The following is a 25,207-nucleotide window of genomic DNA, read 5'->3' as shown; positions in this document are numbered from 1 at the left end:
TATAAAGTCAAGGAAAGTAATGGTGTTAAATTAGATCCTACTCTCAATTCTTAGTTTCTACATGGACGTTAACTGGAGCCACAGACAATAGTATTGTGACCAGGCCTTTTGAGTCTGGATCCAACTTTTTTTCTATGTTGTTTCAAGGAAGAAAAAAAAAAGGAATAACGTCAGATTTCTAAATTTAGTGTCCTGCTTATAGCTAATATATGTTGTAGCACTGTTAATAAAATAGTTTATCAAATAATACTATGAATGTATATATTTTTATTATTAGAATTACTATTATTAGAATCCTTCAACACAAACTGACCATAATATTTCTACAATCTTCATGAAAAACAACAATACATTGCATTTATCTTACAGGCAGTGGTGGAAAGTACTCAAGTACTGTACTTAAGTACATTACATTACAGTCATTTAGCAGACGCTTTTATCCAAAGCGACTTACAGGAAGTGTATTCAACATAGGTATTCAAGAGAACTACTAGTCACCAGAAGTCATAAGTGCATCTCCTTTCTTAAACAAGCATCTAAGAGCATAAACCAGAGCAAAAGTATAGTGCAGAAACAGTTTAAGTACAATTTTGAGGTACTGAACTTTACTTTTGTATTTCCATTGTCTGCTAATTTATACTTCTATACTGCGCTCCAGAGGTAAATATTGTACTTTTTACTGCCTAGATGTATTTGACACTTCATGATTGATATCTATGTGATGCTTTCCCCCAAAAAATATGAAATGAACAGCAACTTTTGGTTTTGTTCGATACTTCTGTGGTTTTGCCAGTAAATGTTTATCTTGGGGAACTGTTTCCATCCATCGGCATGCAGTTGTAACTTATTACTTACAGTACCAGTCTAAAGTGTGGACACACCTTCTCATTCAACTACTTTGAAGAATGTAAAATATAAAACATATTCTGGTTTGTTGAGCATTTGTTTGTTTACCACATAATTCCATATGTGTTCCTTCATAGTTTGGATGTCTTCAATATTAATCTACAATGTATAAAGACCATTGAATGAGAAGGTGTGTCCTAACCTTTGACTGGTTCTGTATAATTTAGCCATTTATTTATTTTCAAGTGATATTTGTATTATTTATTGTTATTTTATATACTGCCATATCTTCAGGTTGGGGGAAGGTTCATTTATGTATGTAAATTGTGTTAAATGTATAAAACCAATAAATATACAGTACCAGTCAAAAGTGTGGACACACCTTCTCATTCAACTACTGTGAAGAATCTAAAATATAAAACATATTCTGGTTTGTTTACCACATAATTCCATATGTGTTCCTTCATAGTTTGGATGTCTTCACTATTAATCTACAATGTATAAAGACCATTGAATGAGAAGGTGTGTCCTAACCTTTGACTGGTTCTGTACATCAGACTCAGCTGACTGTCACATGACAGGTCGTGACGTAGTGTTGTCGTCAGTCAGCTGACCGCACAAGCAAACCGGGTGAGCAGCTCAACCTAGAGGTTTCTACCTTGTTAAATATCAGAAACATAGATATGTTTTACTATTCATAAGATCTGTCGGACTGCGAGGTTGTAAATGTTATTGACGTTACCTTGGTAACGGCTGTCACACGTCCACACGGTGACAGGACGGATGTTAGCGCAGCTAGCTTAGCTTAGCATCCTCAGCTAATGGTGCTAGCTGATGCTGAGCTAGCTAACGGCGCTACCTGTGTGTCCACGTTAACGTCATACTTATGCACGTTTACATGTATGCATTGTGTTTGTCTGCGGGCCTGGATACAGTGTGATGTCACTGGATGAGCACTGCGGGGTTAATGAAGGAGAGACCCACCATGTCGTGACATTGGTTAAGCTAGCTATCATGACCCAACCTAGCTGCTAGCTAGCTCTAGTCCTGGTCACAGCTCAGCCTGTAACTAACCAACCTGGTTAACTGTTAACCATCTGTATGTGGTCTTCATCATCATGTTGTATTGTTGAGTATAACTTTATTAATGTGCATCATCTAACTTACAATCAGCATCTTCTGCACACAGCCAGGCCAACACCTGTAACATTGCCACTGATGGTAAGTCCATGTGCTGATGTTCACTCTGTGTTTCCATGCAGGTGGAGTTTGATATTCCTCCATACATTCATATATATATTGTAGTGGATAAACTACAGGATGGATATCCGCGGGGCTGTGGATGCTGCAGTTCCCACCAACATCATTGCTGCAAAGGCAGCTGAGGTGCGAGCCAACCAGGTCAACTGGCAGTCCTACCTGCAGTGAGTACACATAGTAACGTACATCATGTGTGTGTACACTCACTGGATACTGGATTAACTAGGTACACCTGTCCTGTACTAATGCAATCCAACACAAACAGCTCTGCCATGAATTTAACTTCAACACAATTCATACATTATCTTTCTTTTTCAAATGGTTTAATTCTATTTTATGTTTACTATTGAACTCACAGCTTTGGTGTTGTCGTTATATTGAAAGATGTGGTCTAATGCTGCGTCTTCCTCATTTATTTGCATTCCTCCTCTGCGCCAGGAAATGTACCTCTGTTAAAATTGAGAGGCTTCAGCATTCTACTTGGCATAAGATAGAAAATAAACCCGAATTATTTGCATACTTAACATTTAAGTCAAATATTAAAGTTAACAAACTGTTCTAAGACAAGTTGAGCTCTCATTACATCAATCTTTCTGAATACATAAGTGCATTGTGTGGATTTTAAAGCAGCTCTCCTCTAGTTCCTGTGTTGTGATTCACTGTCTTGGGTGTTACTTCCTCTTTCGCCCTGCAGATCGGACTCATGACCCACATTATCATTTCTAGAATCATCTGATGGCTTGATTCCTTGTTTCATTTAGTTTGGATATACTCGCATATTTTACTATAACTGCCTTCCTCTTTGGAACATGCATGGTGTGTTTCGCCTTAACTGCAACATGTGGTATTTCCAGGTTAATTGTCATTATTGTTCAAGCTGCTCTTGCAATTAGAAGTAGCATTCTAGTGAGAAGGCAAAGCCCATTCCTCCAGGCAGAGGGTCAGTAGTTTACATGTATGTTGTATATCTTGCTCCAATAGTAAAGTGAATGTTTTGAATGCCTCAGGTCATTAATTATTATTATTAACTATCTTTATAGGCCAATCAACTGTTGGCCTTGTTGTTCAAAGTGAAGAATGTATAATAGTATATGTAATTGTATATTGTAGTAGCATTGTGCTAATATGGCAGTGGCTTCATGAATTCTCTTGCAGGAGTCAGATGATCTCGGCAGAGGACTGTGAATTCATCAAGAAATTTGAGGTGGCCAACTCTGAGGAGAAACAGGTCATACTTACCAATGAAGGACATCAGGTATTACTTTAGATTTCTTTACAGTTGTTTTCAACTTGAACATTAGTTCACAACCTTTCAAATTTAGCAGACCGGTTGCACAAAGGTAAATAATGGCATTGCAACAACAAAAACAAACAAAAAAGAAATTTTCCATCATTATATGCTTTTTTAGACTCTCAGACCTGGTGCTTATGTGTTGAAATGTTCATACCAAGTAGAAAGAGTGTTTACCTTGGGGCATTGTGCTTATTTACCTGAAGTGTCTTGGATTTTCAAACAACTTTAAATCAGACTTTCTGCTTAATACTTTATTTTACCTGTAACCAGTTCTAACATGTCCACCCCAATGCAGATTATTGTATTATTCTGCTGCAGTGCTATTGCTGGTCTAAAAGCACCATTAATGCTGTAACAAGCATTTTGCCAACCAGAGTTCTTCTCTGAGAAAGCAAAGAGAGATGGCTCAATTTGTCAATATGTGTACGGCCGCTGTGTCTTTCTGACTTTGTGTGTTTGTTTTTGCTCAGTGTGCAAAGACCTTCTTGAGCCTGATGGCCCACATCTCCAAGGAACAAACAGTCCAGTACATCCTGACTCTGATTGATGACACTCTGCAGGTACACAGAGAGAGCCACTGACATTTAAGGCAATGTCATACATTTCTGGTATTGTGATATCCCTGTGAGTGGTTGCACATTTTAATGATAAAGATATCAGACTCTGTCAAAACAGATTTTACATTATGACATATTTTGGAATCAATTCCATAATATATCTTTTTTTTCATTGAGGTAAAAAATTGAATAGGAGGATTGCGTTCGATGCAGTCAATCTGTTGCTCCAGATGTGCGCAAAATAAGTGTTAACAATCTGTAAGAGCTCATCTACGATCTTATTTCATCTGTGTCTCAGGAGAACCATCAGCGGGTCAGCATCTTCTTCGACTATGCCAAAAAGACGAAGAACACCGCCTGGTCCTACTTCCTTCCAATGCTGAATCGCCAGGACCTTTTTACTGTCCACATGGTTAGTGAAGAGCTTTTATTACTACATGCAATTCTTTTTTAGAGTCTTGTCACAAAGCAAGCTGCTCCTGCAGCATTACACTAGTTGGTGCCTGTAAAACCCAACGCAATACTACAACTATGCCAAACTTTTACTATTGATACATGTTTGTGACTATCATACGGGAACAATGTCAGTTTGTAAATTAAACAAGGTCAACATATGTGCACAGTGGGATGTGAACTAGGTGGGGAAACATCTCCGTCCATGCCTAAAACATAAGTACATTGTTGAATTTTTAGCTGCTGACTTGCATAATCTATCAAACATCATAGACGTCTGAATAGAATAACAGAAATCATATTATCAGAGATAAGATGGTGGATTCCTTTACATTTTTTTGCAGACATACATTTTTCACAAATGTGGCTCTGCTTCTAGTTAAAGGAAGGCATCAATAATTCCTCACAAAGCAACCTCCTCCCTTTCCCTCTGAAACAGGCAATTACTGTAATGATTTCTTCCTGCCACCCTTTTCAGATAAAGGATGACCACCCAACGGAAAACTGAGTACTATGATAGGGCACCCACAGCTTAATTATAAAAACCAGCCAGATGGCATCCAGCAGGTGGGCATAATGTGACCCCCAAGTCTGCGACACAGCACTTTAACTCAATCCAACTGTCATGCTGACTCTTGTTTTTAAATTAGAGCCTCAATATTTCAACACATCCTCTCCTGGCAAGGAGGAAATTGGATACAGAATTTGTTACTGTCTTATCACAGGGCACAGGAAGCACTCTACGAACCAAAAAGTGTTTATGAGATTGTTGATGTGGCTTCAGTCATTTTTGTCTCTTAGATCAGGTTGTAGATCATGTTTTTTTTTCAGTCAGTTTTTTGGTGGAGTTTTAGGACAATGTCATTTAGATTTAAGCACTTGTTATATCAATGTGCCCAACGTTTTATCATATTAATTTCTCTTTATTTCTCCCTCTTCCTGGAATTTAAATGAGAAGAATTGTTTCCATCTTCAGTCTGACATTTGAGACCCAAATATCCGCCTGAATCCAACAGCATTTAAAGCTGACACTGATGCATAGCCACTGGTTTTGAGAGTGGAGTGGAGCAAACTTAAAAAAAAAAACTAAGATGTTGGGCGATATTGACAAGATGTTCACACAGCGTGACAAAGCTTTGCAACAGCTTGACAACGCCGTTAATCCCGCCGCTGGCGCCTATTGGCTAATCATAAGTCCCCCTTCTGTACTCATTGGACGATAGCTTTTTAATGAGAAACTGCTGTATCATGTCACAATGTCAGTCAAGTGGGTGAATTCAAAGGTCTGGATCCAGGCAACTGTAATGCATCATAGACGACATGATCCCATAACCAGTACTACAAAAGGGAAGAGGATGTAGCCTTTTTTTTTTTTTTAGCTCTCACCTTATTGCTAAAACAAAGCAGTTAAATAAATTTGTTTCAGTACTGGTGCAGAAAATGTCATTCACTATATGTATATTTGTACAGCAAATAGGAAGATTTGTCAAAGAAATGCTTCAGTTTATTAGATTGCTTTTGCTGCCATTTTAGTCATAAGTCAGATATGCTATACTGATATTTTTCATATCAGTTTATTTTGGCCTGGCTGTATATTTCTACTGTTGGCAGACTGATATGCACAACAATATTCATTTAATATGTCTTCCTTCCTTTATTAGGCTGCGAGGATCATCGCTAAGCTGGCTGCCTGGGGCCGCGACCTGATGGAGGGAAGTGATCTGAACTACTACTTCAACTGGATCAAAAGCCAGCTCAGTTCACAGGTATGTAAATCTGCACGGTGTTGCTAAAATACCTTGTGATTAAATATCTAGATCACTGAGGTGATTCAGCGGCTTTTGTCATTGAATTCAAGAAGAGTCCTCAATGTTGCCATGTGACCTGTTATACATTTTGTATTTTTACAGTGGCTTTTTTTTTTTTTTTTTTTTTTACTATAAAATTGTATTGAGTAAATACCGACAACTTTTGAAAGTCGTACGTTTTCAAGTTTCATAATGCATTTGAGTTCTTTAGATGTGGAGTTTACGCTCACTTGAAAATTAAAAGTTAATTATGATCATTGTGCTGCTTGAAAGGTTTAATTCACTGGGATTTATTCTCTTGGCAGCATGAATCCAATCCCGTGTACACAGTATGCTGTATAATGGAGTTTTGAAATTAATGAACTTATTAAATTTGTCATGTCATGGGTTATTCATTTCTTAGCTATCAAGCTTCAAGAGACATTGGTCTCTTCTTTTTAATGGAGTTGAATTTATTCACTCTGTTCCAAAGAGTTAATTTTTTTTTTTTTATCTAAACAGCCAAATTAGTGCTCCCTTAATTCTATTCTATTTTTTGTATTGAGTTTGAGCCTGTGAGACCTTGAGACAGTTTGTTGAAAGCTGCACTGTAGGGGCTGGCTTTGCCTTGGCAGATGTATGCACCAAAGAGTGGGCTGATGAAACACCTGAATATTGATTCACAGTTTCTTTTGTTCTTCTGCATTGCAAACCAATACTTCTAAAACATCCGGAGGTGTGATTCAGTTCAGATATAGTCGGCTCTTCCAAAAGCATGTTTTTGTGATTCTCTCTTTTGTTTTAGACATTCTGTGTCTTTGCAAAATATGTTCTTAAAATTATAACTTGCTTCTTGAAATTATGTTTTATTATTAATTTCCTTCCTCAACAGCCAGTGAGCATCCACTGTCACTGAATTTCACTTCTGGTGACGTCACAGCTCATCCTGTGTCGTCCAGTGCCACTTTAACTGAGCTGAAAACGATGGATTGTGAACAATTGTGCACCTGTTTTGTTTTGTTTTGTTTATCTCTCATTAGAACCTACATGGTACAGGTCCAGAAACAAGCTCAGGAGCAGGAACTATTTCACCCAGTGAAGTGAGTATGAGTGAAGGGCGTCCTCGGTCAATCTGGCGCTTCAAAAAGAACAAACAGAAAATGACCGGGGTTTTTTGCAAGCTGGCATCTGTCAGGTGTCACTGGACTTTCACGTCTTTTCTCTACCCTCTGTATCTCTCCCACCCTGTTCTTGCATTCAAGTGTTTTTCATTAATAATTGCAGATTGTTGGAGTCCTGAGTCTGTTTTAGAGGGATTCTCCCATTTAGACAGCATGGTGTTTGCTGCTACTGATTGTTTTTTTAACTGTAGAAATTGCATGCAGTAAGTCACTTCTCCTTAATGCTGACAGTGCATGACAAACAGCTTTTCCTCCACATTAGGATAACAAGGGGGGGGAATTGGAATAGCATTTGCACAGCAGCAGCACCCTACCATTTTCTATCACTCACTTTGTCAAGCATAGCCCTGTCATTCCGAGAAGTGTGCTCAGAAATCTATTGACACAAGTGCTTTCTAATAATTGAACATCATCTTCTGCATTTTTCAGCCGGGTAACCTTCACTCCTCCACTCTTCTGTCTTCACTGCTGCCTGTTCTTCTTGCCGGACTTCTCTTTCTTTACTGCAACTTCTGTTAATTAACAGATTAATGTGATCTATTTTCTCCTCTCAGCTTCCTCCTCTCTAACCTAATGTCTATTTACATTATTCTGCTCAGGTGTGATGGGGCACTTTTCCCTGCTATTGCTGTGTATTGTAGTTATGGGGTCTAGCATGTGTTGATGTATCATGCTGTAGACTGCATGTGCAATGCCTCAGGTTTGATCGGTGGCAGTAATGCAAGTTTTGGACTGGCCTTCTTCTGTGTGCTGTATCCGCTTGTCAACTACTGCACTAATTGTTCTTGACCTTCTAACATATCGATGGTTTTCCTGTTTACACAGCTGAGGCTCACGCTTCTGTTGTGAGTAAATGTTTGCGTCTTTCCTTTGCAGAGCTCTCAGTACGTCCAGTGTGTGGCCGGGTGCCTTCAGCTGATGCTGAGGGTAAATGAGTACAGGTTTGCCTGGGTGGAGGCTGATGGAGTCAACTGGTGAGTGATAACTGTTAAAAAACAGGGTTCCTTCAGAATTAGAAAAAGGTTGTTATTTTTGAAGGCGGTGGATAGATTAGAGTGGGGAGATTGGGGAGAGAGAGGGTGGGGGAAACTTTGCTTACAGACGCCGGCAATTTAGAATTAAATACATAGCAATGAGAAAAAAACAATGAATATAAAATACCACTTTTGTCATTATCCCTTTTCACGAAACCCATTTCATGAGAAAGAAAGAAGAATAAGCCAGAAACTAGAGGACCATCCTCTCAGACCCATAGCTAGTAACAGGCCAGATTACATTTTCTTTTAAAAGCCAATTACTGCTGAAATAAAAGGAGTCATGTACCTGTTAGTGCCATTTCCAGAGAGGTGAATTTTCTTCCTGGTGGAAGCAAATTAAACTCGACCTGAGCTCTGTCTTTGGCTCTGATGTATGACAGATATCCTTACTGACCCTTTAACTTTCCCAACAAAAATCAATTTGTATTAAATCCTCAAAGGCCACACTTTCAGTCAAATTCATGGGTATGTGTCACTTGTTGATGTAGATGGAAAAAATGTACCAACAACTGGAAATATCTTTACTCCAACCAAGCTGAACCCAAGCGTGTCTCATAGAAAATCTGAGATGTTAATCGATAGGCTCATACAACATTCACACTTGTGACATGGATGCAGTATATTGTGCAGCTACATTTGTAAGGGGAGTAGGCTGTAATGAATGAAGAAGAACAGTGCAAAAAGGCTCAATATTCCCAATTATTCATCGTACGAATTGTTGATGAATCCCGCCAGCATTCATTTGGTCACTTGTTTCTTTCTTGATACAGCATTGTAAAACCAGCTGTACTGCTTAATTCAGATTTGATTTTGTACATTTATGAGCACCACATCTCTGCACTTAGCAGCTATTTCACAAATGCATGACTCGTAGTGTAGCTGTGGTCATTAGTACTCTCTGTACTTTGAGCTACTCTTCCGTTATTCTTAGCAATCATCAGAGATAATGGATGAGCACCAAGCAGGCACAAAACTGTGAAAGCCGACCTATTAGTAAACATCTCGTAGATTTTTTTTATTTTTATTTCCATTTTAGATGTTTATGAATTTATGTTGTGTTTTCTGTTTAAGCATTACAGCAGTGCTGAGCAACAAGTGTGGCTTCCAGCTCCAGTACCAGATGGTCTTCTGTGTCTGGCTCCTGGCCTTCAGTCCTCAGCTCTGTGAGCAGTTGAGACGCTACAACGTAGTGCCAGCCCTGTCCGACATCCTGCAGGAGTCTGTCAAGGAGAAGGTCACTCGAATCATTCTGGCTGCCTTCAGGGTATGTGGAGAATTTTTCACTAAGACTGAGTATCTCTAAAATGGCACTTTTCACTGAAAATGACCACACTGCCTGAATTTATGTCTCATATCTTGGCTAAGGTGGATGCACGATTTTATATCCTTTTTTCATATGCATTTGTAATTGCATTTTACCATTTCTTTTCACATTAGCTAAGATACTGTTTTCAAAAGTATCAAACTGAAGAAAAAAGCATTAAACACCAGTAGTACTGGTAATAGTAACACTACAGGCTTTCCAGCACACTTTTTTTCCCAGGTACACATTTGTCAGAAAATGCGCCTGTCAGAGCAGCTGATGGAAATACCTGTCACTGTAAATGGGGTCACATGAAGTGGTGTCATGAAAGTTTGGAAACTACTGTTCTATCACTCATTTAGTTTTTTCACAAAACTTTGAGCTATCAAATATTTTTTTGAATTGCTTGCAAAAGTTTTCAGGTCATAATTTTATGCAATCACTTTTAGAATGATATAGGAGAGTCCGGGGGAATTTCCGATGCAGCACAACATTTGCATTTAAATTAGACTGTTTTTCTCTGTCTCAACAAGAGCAAACTGAAGTGACAACTCTTGTATAACAGATGAGGCAACCAATAAAACAACAAATCCCATAAAATATACATAAATACAATTTATGATTAGGCTGCCCTTTCATCTACCTGCAGTGATTGCTCAAAACAGCCATTGCATATTTAATAAACTATTAGGAGCTGCTTTATTGGACCTGCTCTGTTGGTTCTTGTTTATGCCAGGTTATGAATTCCCCATATTCTACCCTGATAAAATTTAATTAACAGCAGAGGCCCCATTTATTCACATGCTGTGGTGCTTTTATACTAGAGAAACTTAGTGAGTCTGACAGGGCGCCAACACAGGTCTGGAACATCTGGGAATTACATTGAAAATCAATTTGATAACTTCCAGATCTTCAGACCGCTCAATATCGTGTTCTGGAAGAATATAGAAATTATTTCTTGGTTCCCAATATTGAAAGGGACATATCATGCTCATTTCAGGTTCATTGTAATTTGGGTTTCTACTAGAACATGTTTAAATGTACAAATGTTTACATTATTCTTCTCATGTATTCTGTCTGAATATACCTGTATTCACTCTTTGTGTGAAACACACTCCATTTTAGCTCCTGTCTCTTAAAGCCCTTCTTCTGAAAAAGCTCAGTCTGCTCTGATTGACTTTCAAGAAAATGATGGTGCACTTTTGCAAATGTAGCTCTCAAGCTCTTGGTGGAAATACTCGCATGAAGGGAGACATATTCTAATGAGCCTCCATGTGACATAGGAAAGGGAGCCAAATCTGAAGGGCTTGTTAAATCACGTAATGTCTGATCTAAGCAGCTCACAAAGAGGCTTAGCAGGCATTTCAGAAACCCAAATTTACATGCATAATTGCAGAAAGAGTATGTTTTTCATGATATGTCCCCTTTAAGCATTTTATGCAGATGGACAACCCTTTCTAAGTTGCAGTGTACTCTTTTTCTTTTCTTTCCTTTTTTTCTTTTTTTTGCTAACATTAATAATCATCTGCTATAAGACGATGCATTTCTCTCGTCATCACCCTGCTGTATCTGGCCGACCTTAGCAAACATCATATAGACCCTTTTTAGTAAACATTATGTTATTTTTTTGGTGGGTGGAGCATACATGGTGTCAGAATAAGCCCCTGAATACATTTGCCAACACTGTTTAGGTTTTGTTGTCTTGCTTTTTATTAATGGCTTTGGAAAATATGGGTTTCTCTAAATACATACAGTTACTCACTCTCAGGGAACGTCTAACAAACGGCTAACGAACAGACAATCATACCTCCTGATGGAGAAATCAACCGTGTAAAGCCAAGAGAGTCCGAGGGTGTGTAAATCTTTGGACGCCGATCACTATTTCCTGATTGGTTATGTAAGAGACTTGATGTACAATCAATTTAATGGATGATTTTTGTGTTGAGCTTGCAAACGCAATTTCTTGAACACACAAGAAACACTGCACGAGCCTTCTCACTGATTAAGTTCCCTCTTCTTTTCTACAAGTGACATTGTACCTATGACTGTAGAAATGGAGAGACACTTCATCAGCTCCCTCTATGTTTATCTCTGGAGAGAAAATGACTCCTGATTCCTCCCCAATTTTTTTGATTAGGTGTGAATGCCAAACCCTTAGACACATATTTATACCTATAACAGACAATACGTTATTTATCTGATATGAAGTGTGTGCTACAAACCAGGGGACCAGACTAACTTCTCCACTGGTTCCAACTTTCCCAGTTGGTCGCACCAGCACATGCTAGGTAACTCAATTTTGATGTGACCTTCAACTCTACTACTATTCAGAGGGAAATATTGGACTTTTTACTTCACTACATCCGTTTATGAGTAAATTAAATACAATGCATTGTTATACAGTAAATCAAACAACCCAACAAAATAAAATGATCTCTATTGCAGCCAGCTATAAAATTGAAATGCATCTTATATGTTGCTGCATAAATAGTAATAATCTAATATAATAGTATATAATAATGTAACAACCAAAGAGCCTATTTGGCTTCCTTGTGAGTACTTTTACTTTTATACTTTAAGTATATTTTCTTGATTATATATTAACATATGCACACAATTTAATTAAGTACAATTTTGAACACAGGACTTGTACTTGTAACAGGGTGTTTGTTTTTTAAATTTATGGTATTAGTACTTGTCATTTTAATTAATGACACTGGCTCAGTCGGCCTCTTCATGCTCCACTTTAATCATCAGTGAGTCGAAACCACTTGTTCTCTCTCACTCCCCACCAGCCTCCTTTTCTCTCTCCTAATTCTTTTGCATTTTAAAATGTGGACAGCTGTAGACGGCTTCATTTCTGGAATACGGAAACACATCAATGGATCGTTTAATAAAGTTTTCTGCTGTACACGCTCATCGTGCACTGTGCATCGCTATGTACATGCATATGGTGTATAATTCTTGTCGTCCCGCGCACAAACCAAACGGGCGCATCAACGCAAGCTCAACCCTTCCTGTGCGCTTGTAACTCGGCAACTTCGACACTCGATTGTCGAGAGGACTTTTGGGACTTTGGAGGCAGTGATGGAATAGACAGAGGCTGATGTCTCAGCGCCGTTGGGGGACACCAATGATAATGACCATCATGCACTTGCATTAATGCGACCACGAGAAATTTTAACTCGAACACTCACGAAACTGATCCAATATGACATTTTGGTCGCAGTCTGGAGTCCTGCAAATACACATATTTTTCATGATTGTCTTAGTCCAAATACTTTTGTCTGATCGCGTTTAACCCTAGTTCAACATACGATAGATTTTCTTGATTGCCAATGTTAGCTGGGATGCGATACAATTTTGTTAAAGCTGACTCCCTTGATTCTGGCACTCAAAAACATTTCAAGATGACGCAGGTGATGTAGCCTACTGCCCCCAGTTTTTTCTTTATTTTGCCTCCAGCTAACACTGTGACGTTCTCATTACTTCGGCACTAAAGCGGTCTACAAAATAGTAGACCGGGAATAACAGCGTAGAAGAATTGTGAATTTTAAAATGAGAAGCTTCTAGCTCTATGCAACACCTGACCGCCTCAGCAACGTTGCTCACAGCACAATGGTGCCGTAAATGCCAGTGATTACATGATTGAAACATGAGCTTATACGCAAGCGGAGGAAAGTTGCAGCTGATTTTCAAACCGAACTTTAAAGAAGGTATTTCAGGTTGCTCGTGTTTCTCTCTCAGCCGGTTTCAATCTGTATTCCAGAGTCATTGTAACCACAGTAAATAGGCATCTGTGCTCCTGATGGACTGCCTTTGTCGTGTCTTTTGTTTACTGAAAGAAATTTGTTTTGAGACCAAATTTGAGAGAATATTTGTACCGTCTTATGTTTCCCTTAATAGACTGCATGTGTTCCTGCTTTGAATTTTCCCCAAAGCTCATTCATCACATCTCTCACGCCAGCAGAGCTGTCACATCAAGCGTTTGCGAATGCACCCATTAAAAAGGGGCTCGGTTTTTAATTGGTGAGAGAAGTTTGCAGCTCGGTTCGACTGCTTTATTACAGCTAATTAAAAACTGACGGGCAGCGAAGGGAGATTCTAAAACGTCTCGACGTTCAGTGGGTTTTCCCGAGGGTTGTTCAACTGACACTGAGTGTGTTTGACATAGAGTGAGGAGAACTGCAAAAACATTGCTCCTCACCATGAAACACACTTTTTGATTGGAGCTCCTTTTATAATGTGTCATCATGCAGAGTTTGAGGAAGTTGTGATTTGTCGGATATAATAGGAAATGTCTTTTTTTTTTAACCAACCTTTTTTCACAAATATTCCACATTGTTCTCCATCTTGCTGTTTTCCCAAATGCCCTAATTATGTAAATGATTCTGCTCACTACATGAACACTAGCAATGTTACTTAAATTAACCGGACCATCTGGGAGTCCTTGAACACATCCTCAAAGGCAGCACTGCTGTGATTCTGATGTCGTCGCCTTTACTTAACTCTGGAAATAAAAGTTTTTTGAAAACCATATTCAATTGTGCTGCAAAAAAAAATATTTTAGCTATATGCCTCTAGTAGGTTTTAATAACTTGCTATGACTGCCTATTTGCTCCATTTAAGAGGGATGTTTTTGAAAAATTTGTAGTTTGTGAATATGCTCCCAATAGTGGCTTAGGTTAATAATTCAAATATTAGGTGTGTTTTCTCTATCCCAGTTGCCGAAACCACTTTTATTTTGGGTCACAAAATGTCCCTACCAGAACATCTTCTCCATTACACCAGACTGGGTTCCTTTGTCCTGATATTTTTGTACCGGAAATAGCTTTTATAATACTTTTACATGGCGTTCCTTTTGCAGTGCAGCTCTGCATTCATCCCTTTCACAACTCACTCACACCTGGAAATGAATCCTGGTTTAAGAGATGTATTTTCAAATGCACCTCGGAAGAAATTTGTTATTAGTAGTGAATTGTAGGAGAGAGGGGGATTTGGGTATGGGGGAGCAATTCTTGTGCTAGATTGAAGTAGTGTTATTTCAGTCTCTTTGTTTCATTTTTTTTATTTGATCTGATTTTGAAGGATTCTTTTTTCATGTCCAGAATGTCTTTTTGTTGATGTCTATAAATGTAGTTTTAGTGAATTTGAGTGTTTTATGTCATTGTCACCTGTTTCATGACTGTCATAGATATGTCTGCAGATTTATCATTCCTAATACCCAAAATGTAATATAATTATATAAAATAATATAATATATAATATAATATATATATATATAAATATAATTAATTATACTGGCACTTGTTTTTTTGGGGTTTTTTTTACTTACAGCACTGGTTATGAGTGTTTTATTCTTTCAGATGTTCTCAGTTCTCAATTGAACTGCTCTCTTACGAGTTAAGTAATTACTGTGCAACATCTGTTCTTCACATTGTTGTTCTTTTTTTGACAGAATCTTCTGGAGAAATCGGCCGAGAAGGAGACTCGTCAGGAGTACGCCCTCGCCATGATCCAGTGCAAAGTGCTGAAGCAGCTCGAGAATCTTGAACAGCAGAAATATGACGACGAGGACATCACTGAGGACATTAAGTTCCTGCTGGAGAAGCTGGGAGAGAGCGTGCAGGATCTCAGGTACCCACTCGATTCCATTTCATGAACAACCAACCATTCATTTTGAGTCACGAGTAGTTTTACTAGGTCGAGCAGATTGCAAATACATTGTATGTAATAATTTGTAAAAAGAGGATATTGTAGTGCGGTACATGAATCTGGTAAAAGTTTTTTAAAGACATATTTCTATTTATTTTGAATGCTTTTATGTGTGAGTGACCTTTTAGATATTATGTGTACTTGAAGAAATCAGCAATTTTTCAGAGAGACTAATAAAAAGTGACCCCTGGACTGTCCTCTTAACTTGTTGGGAAAAAGTTAAATTTTTATGTTCTATGAATGTTTTTATCAACAGTTCATTTGATGAGTACAGCTCTGAGCTCAAGTCCGGCCGCCTGGAATGGAGTCCCGTGCACAAGTCGGAGAAGTTCTGGCGTGAGAACGCCGTCCGCCTGAATGAGAAGAACTACGAGCTCCTCAAGTAAGATGAAGCATGTGTTTTAGCGGGACATAAGGGAGCAGAAATTGCTTTGTCATGTACTAAGATGTAGGGCTGCACCATTATGACCAAAAATGACATGTGAATATCTCAGGCCATCACGTTCATTTAACTGTGGGAAGCCAAAATTGTGATTGTAATTAATGTTCAATTAATTGTGCTGCTCTACTTGGAGGTTTCTAATATAGAAGTGAATAAATATAATTTTTATTGTATGCATGTCTTCAGAAGTTCAATGAAAGAAAGAAAGAAAGAAAGAAAGAAAGAAAGAAAGAAAGAAAGAAAGAAAGAAATTAATTAAAAAACACAATCTCATTCTAAAAGAACTCACTGAATGGAATGGGATTGTTTTTTAAGATTTAAGATTGTTTCCCAAATTTTGAAATATGACATATATATGATATTAATTAAAACCGAAACCTAATGTTGAAGGATTTCATTTTAAAGTTAAAAAGATACAAATCCGTTCTTATTTTTTTGATTATAATTTGTATTAAACGCCACTGGTCACATATTTTCAAAACACTTGACATTCAGTAAAATTCCTGACCTACTCATCATCCCATTATCTCATCACTGTCCTCTCTCTGGCCGTGGTTACACTTATCCTTTTCAATGCAACCTTTGTGATCGGATGCACCGGATTAGAACTCAGCTTTGTCCACATATGTGTGTCCACACTTGGATGCAACCTGCCTGCACCTGTGGATAAAAACATTTCATTTCCTATAAATTCTTCTATGTTTGTTGCTTGCCCCTCCATCCTGCATTATAAGTAGACTGGTATTTATTGAAGAAGAGCTGCTAATGAATCTCTGCTAATTAGTTGCTTACCACATTTCCCTGTACATTCCACACAATAGAAGTTTTCTGTGATTTAAAGCTTTTATTTTGAAGGCAAAAACAATTAACACAACTGGACGAGTCTCAGTTGTGCTCCAGCTCTGGGTTTCACTCCTGTTTGTCAGGGGTAGATGATGCAAAACCTACGTTTGATGAATTGTCTCGATTGTGCCCACACGCTGTCCACACCTCACAGATATCCCAATTTAATGCAAGCCAGGCTTCCTCAACTGATGGGATCCCAATGCGAGCAAGATCCGATCTCAGACCATAAAGACTTGACAGTTATTGCATCCTGGCATAATCGGATGACATTAACAAGACAGATGTTACCACGGCCTCTGTAATCGGCTCAGGCATCATCTCTCCTCTGTCCCCCGACTCTCACCCACGCTTTGTCTCACTTTGAACCCAGAGGTCTCACTGACTCAGATGCCTTATGGCTCTTGGATTTTGATTTGAAAGTTTGGGTATCTCAGTATTAAAGTAACTTTAATGTTGGCTTTCAGAGAGCTCAGTGCTTCTCTTTGTCAGTGGAAAAAAATCTTTTTACTTTAAGTATTTACCTTGAAGCATCTGAGAAATATAATCAGCCTCTTTATGCAGAGAGACCTCTCCATTCAAACGCCTGCTCTTTTGTCTCCCTTTCTTGAATAGGATCTTGACGAGGCTCTTGGAGGTGTCTGACGATCCTCAAGTCATCGCAGTGGCAGCTCATGATGTTGGAGAGTATGTGCGGCATTACCCACGCGGCAAACGGTGAGACATGTTTCTGTGAATACCCATTCATATCGAAGCTTAATTCCATGTGTGGAATTTCTGACTTTTGGGACCCCGTTGTCATAGTATAACTCTCACATTTAAAGAGGAAAATAGTTTATATCTGAGCACAGTGACTGATCTACACACATGAAGCTAACCATATCTCCTCATAGCACCAGGGAAATAAGAGAGATAGTTGTCTGTTTGTGTCAGATGATGCTGAAGTGCACACTTTCATCTTCTTAAATCCTCTTGAGGCTGCTAGTGCTTGTCTTGACACCTCCTTTATCATCTCCATGTACTGTTTAGGTTTCATTCAACATTTGTTATCCTAAGGACACTGTGTGATTGACGGATCAATAATGGGTCATTCTTGTCTCATTTATTGTTCTTATCACCCTGTAGTCCTGTTTAAGGGTTGGTGTAACCCATTTAGAATTGTTGCCATCTAAATACAATTTTAGTTGAAATGTAAGAGTAGCTGTGTTTCTGTACTTTAACATTATTCAATCTGATCACACCATTTACTGTGTTATCACGTTCATTATGGCTGTTTTGAGTCTTCTTCAAAGCACTCTATCCTTCCACAAGGCCAGTGATCCATTATAAGATACATAGAAAATTTCAGTCACGCTGGATTCAATTACGCGGTCCTGGACCACAGAATGACCTGAAAACATGAAAATAGCAGTTGTTATCTGTGTGGATAAAGGCTTTCTCTCATTGTTCCTCTCATTCCTCTTTATTTCAGGGTGATTGAGCAGCTGGGTGGAAAACAGCTGGTGATGAATCATATGCACCATGAGGACCAGCTCGTCCGTTACAACGCCCTGCTGGCTGTGCAGAAGCTCATGGTCCACAACTGGTACGGACACACTCGTAGCTTCCTTGATGCCATGCATTCACATGTTGTTATAGATAGCCCTTAAAGTTTCAGTTGAACTAGGCTTTTGCAATGTGCATTAAAAAACGATTAAAGGCCCTGCACACCCTCACAGGTATTTCCATTTGTTTTGACTGATTAGACATCCGCTTAGGTTGAAGTTGGGCGGAGACATGCTGGGAATAAAGCAAGGTTAATGGACTGTGTGCTGATAAGATTGATAAAACTACAATTTGCTCCAACAAAGCCAGCAGAAGATACACAGAGAAGTCACTCAAACTCATTCTGTACACGTCCACACAGTAATAAATCACCTGTGTGGTGGGTGGATCATGTCGAGGTCTTTAAAGATAAACTGAGATACTTAAAGACGTGTTTATAACATCAGTACTCGGCTGTTAAAGTCTGTATTTGTTGCTTCTTTAAGGTCACTATTTACTAGTTAACTGACAGTGTGTTAAATGCTATTTACTGAGAATGCAAATAGGAAAACAGAAAAGATCGACATCTATTTTCTTTTGGTTTGGCAGTTGTGTTCTTATAACATCAAGGCGGAGTAGTGAGTCAGTTTTGATTCGATGCTGTCAATCAGTTGCTTGCTGATCCATGTTGACGGTTGTTGAGTGTGTGCTGAGCTTTGACAGTGTGGCTGCCGTTTAAAGATTGCCTCTGTACTAGCAACCGTTTCCTAACTGGGCTCATCTTTGGTGAGAGCTGTTTCTCTTAATGGGATAGTAGGAGAGGAAATGCGCTCATTCGATTGTATTGCTGAGAGTTAGGTGAGAAGATTGATACAATGGTTCTATCTGTACAGTGAATATGAAGGTACAGTCAGTTCTTTATTATACTTGTTTTGATCTTGTTTTCTACTTGTGTCTCTTATTTGTCTGTTTTGCATTATCTACTCTGCTGCTATCTAATCCTGCAAATGTCCCCGCTGTGGGACTAATAAAGGATCATCTTATCTTATCTTATCTTATCTTAAAGCTTTCAAATATCGATATCAATATCTGCCTTAAAAAAATCCTCTTTTCTAGTCTCTCACCAGCACCATCACAAACTCCATATTTAATTGTATTCAAGGCACCACTCCTCACATTTTCTCAGAGCCCAAAGACTCAACCTGCCCATCATATTTGTGTGTTTTTTCTGTCCACTGGATTGCTTGGAAACAACAACAAAAAAATCCTCAAGCACAAAAAGTGAAAATGTGTTTGTTTTGCTGCCACTATCTAAAACACACTGTGCTCCCTGAGCAACTGTGGATGGAGGTATTGTGTTTATTATCACAGTGTAGTGCTGTTTTCCTATCTAAGTGACCCTAATGTTCTGGGTAAACTGCATGTCCACTGAAGTGAGGGCACGAGTTTGTTTATTTATCCACTGTAGCACAAAAGGTTTTCAGTGACTGGGAAGAAAGACGAGCAGATTCCCGTTATCAGACCTACAATCTAAAGCAAGATGCATTTTCTTTACCTCAACCTGAAAACTGCAATGTAACATAAATATTTTTTAATCTATAATAACATCTTGCAGGCTGAAAAATCTGATAAGCTTTGCAGAAAGAGAAAAGGCGAGTGCAGGGTTCATTGCTCGATTTGGAATTTTTTGAGAAGTTTGCTTAAAACCCAGAGATATTTACATGAGTCACATACCTGTTTTTGAAAATATATACTGTATTTCTACATATGATGAATCCCATGAATCAAATCTCCTCTTGTTGTTTTATATATATGCAACACAGAAGTAAAGTGATAGAAAGATGGTTATTAAAATGAGAGAAAATGGATGGAATACAGATAAAATAAAGTATGCAGGTAAGATAAGAAAAACCTGAGTGCTGCATATAAATGTCTCGTATACATAAAAGCAGGAGTTACATTTGCATATGAATTATAGTCTGAGTTGAAACCTGATGAAAAAGTCAGCACACTTTTTATAGTGGAGAGGTAATTTGATTTGATATTGATATTTAATCACTTTTTATTAGCTACCTGAAAGCAGCAGCATGTCACTTAGCAGCAAAGCACACGTATCGCATCTGAAATAATTCATCTATTCTTGTATTTTATTTAACTTCTACTCCTTATAAGTCTTGAATCGCCTACGCTGCACCCTCTGGTGCATTCAGCTCCGTGTGTCGCCGCGCTGCCGCTTCTGCACAATGATTGATTTGTGTGAAACAATGTAATGGCTTCGAATGAGACAATGAAGTAAATACTGAGCATTGTCAGTCGCGTCAGTTTTTCTCTGTAATGTGCCGGCAGGTTTGTTTACCCCGACTGGAACTACTTTGTGAGGATTACGTGTCAAAGTTGTTTTGTCACATTTGATTATGTTCTGCAGACAAATCATTGCCTTCATGAAAACTGAAAGGTGTGAATGCTGCTGCAGAATGAGGAAAATACTGAAGCTAAAAAATATTTAAAAAAGAAAAATATATATATATATTTTTGGAAAAGGTGAGGTGTCATTCACGCACAAATAGAAGATATTTTAAAAGCAGCTCACCACACCCACTGTCACCTTGAGTGGGTTGCCTTGCTTTTGTTTCCATGAGAAGATATTCTCATCCCTACTAACTGAAGGTCCTGCTGTCATGACAACAGCACAGATGAATGTGTGAATTGAGAAACCACTCTTATTTATAATATTGCCTTTGGGTCTGCTTTCAAAAGTGTGTGTGTGTGTGTGTGTTTTCTGGAACTTGAAGTTGTGATAGAATATAATTGTTCATATTGCATGATTAAGTCCATCAGCTAATGAGAGCCACTCTGTCCTCACAGCTCCTTTCTACACAAGTCCATAGTTTTCATGGAAATGTCCTCATATATATATATATATATATATATATATATTATTTATTATTATTATTATTATTATTATTAGATGGCTTTTCATACACTAGCCTGGCTAATGGGACAGCCATTACCCAGAATTATGTCCGAGCTCACTGTGCACTCCATTAGAAAGTCAGAGAGGGAGGGAGAAAATTGTAAGAGACCTTGTTGAGACTTTTAAAAGGTTATTCCTTCATTCAGTCCACATTTTACTGAAAATATCTCTCAACAGAATGTTCTGTTGATCTGAGCCTTATTCTACAGGTAGCTTTGTCTTTGTTTTTTATTTCAACATTATAGTTGTTGCTGCTTTTTGAAAAAAAGAGCAAAATTTGCTTTACTTGTTAAGTTTTATTATCTGAAAATGGGGGAAAAAACGGTAGTCAGGACATTTCTATGGCAATAATCTGATCACTACACTACAGATCTTTTCTTTTTTTCACATCCTAAATTAGAATTTTTCTAAATAGAAACATTTGCTGAAATAGTCAAATCTCAATATTGTAAGTAATTATGTTTTACAATGTCCCAACTATAAAACAAAACCCCCAGATTATTTCAATAGTTTCATTGTAAACCAGATCATTGACCATCCTTTTTCATTCAGATTGATGATGAATCACATTGTAATTTGAAAGTCCAAACTTTTTATTAATCAGTTGTACTTTGACAAAGTTTCATTTTTATAGCCTTTGATTTAAAGATAATCAATATCTTGCTGTGTTTAATTTACAGAACTCGTTTGGCTGTGTTGGTATTAATTCATAGAGCAGAAAGCGCCCTCGCTGCAGAAGGAGGAGCCAGCCTTCATAACTCTGGCTCATCCTTCCAGTTATTGCCATCTGCCTTTATGAACTCCAACATGTAGCTGCTTTGTGCAGAACCAGCTAAGGGTCGTCACTGATAACTAAGTGTGTAGATTTGTCATGTTAGATTTGTATGCTTAAAAAGCTTAAAAAGAGATTATCCATGTGAGTAAGTTCTTATAGGAAATAGAGGATGTTTATATGAATCTAACCCTTTTGCTTTTGATAGATTTGAATTATTCCAGAGCAAGTGTCTTTAATTAGCTGCAAAAATAAGCGGAGGCATAAAAGCTTTGAACTGGATATGAATGGAAATTTGACCTGAAACAGGCAGCAAAGAAAAACCTCTATGAACAAGAGAGGCTATTTTGTTTCTGTCTCAACCTTTTGAAATAGAAGTAGGAAAGGGTCTAATAAACAGATCCAATCAATGTGTTGCTCTGCAGAAAAATGTAGTTCAGTGATGTTTATCAGCACTCACTGCTCCTAGTTTTAGTTTTTTAAGGAGCATAATTTAAGGAACATAATTTCCCCATAATAAGAATATTATTTGCCAGCCTTTTTAATCCGTAGATTTGTGAGAGACAACTGATTTCTCTGTTAGCAGTAAGGTGAGAGGCATGATATTGAATCATGTATCTCATAAATGTTATTGCCAGGAAGAAGTGTGACCTTCAAAATAATGGGAGTGTATTTCAGCACTTACACCGTGTCTGGGTCAGAAGCTCGCTTTCTGAGAATGAGTCAGTTATAACGGTCACTTACGATGACATTAAAGCAGTGGTTCTCAACCTATTCTCAGTGATGTACCTCCTGTGAAATACTTTTTTAGCCAAGTACCCCCTAACCAGCGCAAAGCATTTTAGGTTGAAATAAAGATGTAACACACAGCGCTCTGCCATCAGTGTCTGATTTATTAAACTGTCAACACTGAAGATTGCATTGTTGCATTAAATTCAGTTTATGAACTTACACTTATATTTTATTGAATATTTATTAAATAACTATTTTTAAAGGATTTTTGAATGGATGCTAATTTTAAATATATATATTTTTTAAATCTCACGGACCCCCTGGAGTGCCTTCACGTACCCCCAGGGGTACACGTACCTCCATTTGAGAACCACTGCATTAAAGGATATTGAAGAACCCTAATTCCATATAATTTTTAGTTGGACGGGAATTGAAATTAAAATAATTATAGGACGAGATACCGCTCTCACGTTTGTCTGTTCAATGTGAAGCTGCACTCTAAAGCTCTGTGATCACTCACTGCTGTTATATGTTGTTTATTTAATCCAAACAAAAGTCTTTGCTGCATCGTGAGGTTGCCAGGAAATCATTCGGCCAAGAAAAAGTCTGACTAGGGATGACTTATTTCTCTCACCTTTTAAACAGAAGTTTAAACTTAGACTAATCGATTAAAAGTTTCAAACCACGCCCCTGATTCTGACACAAAGTTGAATCGAGTAATCCATTGGTAAATTGGCAGAGAACTAAGCTGCAACTATTTTGATGACTCATAAAATGATCTGTTCCCAGCTTCTCAAGTGAGAGGATTTGCTGCTTTTCATTGTAATATATTAAATATATATAATTGTACACTGAATATCTTTGGGTTCTGGGCTGTTTGTGGGACAAAACAAAACAATTTGAAGTCGTCACCTTGAGCTCAGGTTAATTGCGACAGGCGTGACATCATTATATAGATGATAGTTTCTATCAATCTTCTCATCTTACTCTTAGCAACAAAGCGAATAAGTGTTTTTCCCAAAATGTCTAATGTTTCCTTTAAAGCTGTTTTGAATGCCATCAGGTGAATGGGAATTAAAAAGACGTCTAATTGAGCATTAAGTGGGTTTGTAGTGCTGAGGTGTAACTTGTACTTTCTTTCACAGGGAGTACCTCGGACGACAACTGCAGTCCAGCGATCAGCAGCAAGCTCCAGCCGTGGCAGCCCGAAGCTGAACTGTCCCTGTGCATGTGTGTTTGTGTATCTCTGTGTGGATGAGTGTGTCCTGTACGTACATTGTTCTTGGCGATTTAAATAATCAGCTGATCATTTTGTGTAATGACTTGTAAATCAAACGGTGTGGTTTTCCTCCTTCCATCTGCACCCCGAAAAATCCTTGATGTTACTTGATTTGACTGTCGTGCAGCGTGTCGTGGCCCCTCAGCGAAGTGACGTGTGGTGATTGAAGTCGCAATTTACGTCTGTGATAATGTACAAAAAAACGCAACTTATTTAAGTCTTACCTGTAAAACACTGTATGTACCCCAATAAAGATGCTTATCGATGGTGATCCTGTGTTGCATTATTGCACCTGCTGATTAACAAAGAGATTACCTGAGATTAACCTGATACGGTTATTGAGTTTTCTTATCAGACCAAATTCGATTGGCTCTCAAATAGTGGGAGCAGCACATGTGAGGACTGAGGCTGAATAACAAGATTTATTTTTTCTTTCTCAAGTGATTTGTTGTCATGTTTACTCATCTGCCCGCAGGCTCAAGTTGAATGTGACCTTCTGTTCATCCTTCAAATTGTGCCTCGAGTAGGAAGTCAAAATCTCTTGTGAAGTGGTAAATGAGAAACGATTTTCACTTTACCTTTAAGTGCTCTGTTGTGAAGTGAAAAGATTTGTCTTTTTTATGATCTTTTATTTTGAAAAACAGCTCAAATACTAAACAAGCAAAAAAGATAACAGCCTATTTCCCTTTTAGAAGTATGAAAGCATTCCCCCTAAATTGAAATCTGTGTGCTTCCACCACTTACACAGTTTTCAAAGAAAATATACACTTAATGGTCACTTTATTAGGTACACCTGTGCTGTCTAATGCAGTCCAATACAACAGCTCTGCCTTACAAAGTTAATAATGTTGAGTTATGCTGACATGAAGATGTGTTAATAACACATTTATTATTTAAGTCCTAGTTAAAGCTGCTGTTGTAGTAGACGTCATTATATAAAATGATCTTTATGGCAGAAGTAGTATTGGATTGCATTAGATAGTACAGGTATAGCATATAAGGATACGTTGGTTTTCTTAAACATCCTATATTGCATTCTTTCATATAGAACTGCAACGATTAGTTGATAAATCAATTAATCAATCAAAGGAAAAATTAAAAATATTTTTTTTTTTTTTTTTTTTAAAGGTTCCAACTTCTCCAATGTAAGTATATGTATGTCTCCTCAGCCTTATACAATTGTAAAGACGTTGCTTTTTTAGAAATTA

At 38.0% G+C, this 25,207-nt stretch overlaps 1 protein-coding gene across 2 annotated transcripts; it reads left to right on the top strand.

Annotated features, from left to right (window-relative positions):
* The first annotated feature begins 1,397 nt into the window (after nt 1-1,397).
* On the top strand, nt 1,398-24,264 carry atp6v1h (ATPase H+ transporting V1 subunit H). 2 transcript variants are annotated; one of them, XM_054626651.1, is made up of 14 exons: nt 1,398-1,476; nt 2,109-2,270; nt 3,262-3,361; nt 3,871-3,960; nt 4,256-4,369; nt 6,072-6,176; nt 7,238-7,297; nt 8,255-8,352; nt 9,487-9,679; nt 15,177-15,355; nt 15,690-15,815; nt 17,334-17,435; nt 18,190-18,303; nt 23,866-24,264. In XM_054626651.1, exons 2-14 carry the CDS (start codon nt 2,167-2,169, stop codon nt 23,933-23,935), a joined length of 1,455 nt encoding a protein of 484 aa, XP_054482626.1. In that variant the 5' UTR covers nt 1,398-1,476; nt 2,109-2,166; the 3' UTR covers nt 23,936-24,264. The 2 variants fall into 2 exon arrangements, with proteins under 2 accessions (XP_054482626.1, XP_054482627.1); XM_054626652.1 differs by lacking the exon at nt 1,398-1,476 and adding an exon at nt 1,479-1,496.
* Nucleotides 24,265-25,207: the final 943 nt, after the last annotated feature.

This window comes from Anoplopoma fimbria, chromosome 3, assembly GCF_027596085.1.
Source record: "Anoplopoma fimbria isolate UVic2021 breed Golden Eagle Sablefish chromosome 3, Afim_UVic_2022, whole genome shotgun sequence".
NCBI classification, from domain to species: Eukaryota; Metazoa; Chordata; class Actinopteri; order Perciformes; family Anoplopomatidae; genus Anoplopoma; species Anoplopoma fimbria.
The sequence above is the reverse complement of the archived record's forward strand: the minus strand, read 5'-3'. Positions and strand labels throughout refer to the sequence as shown.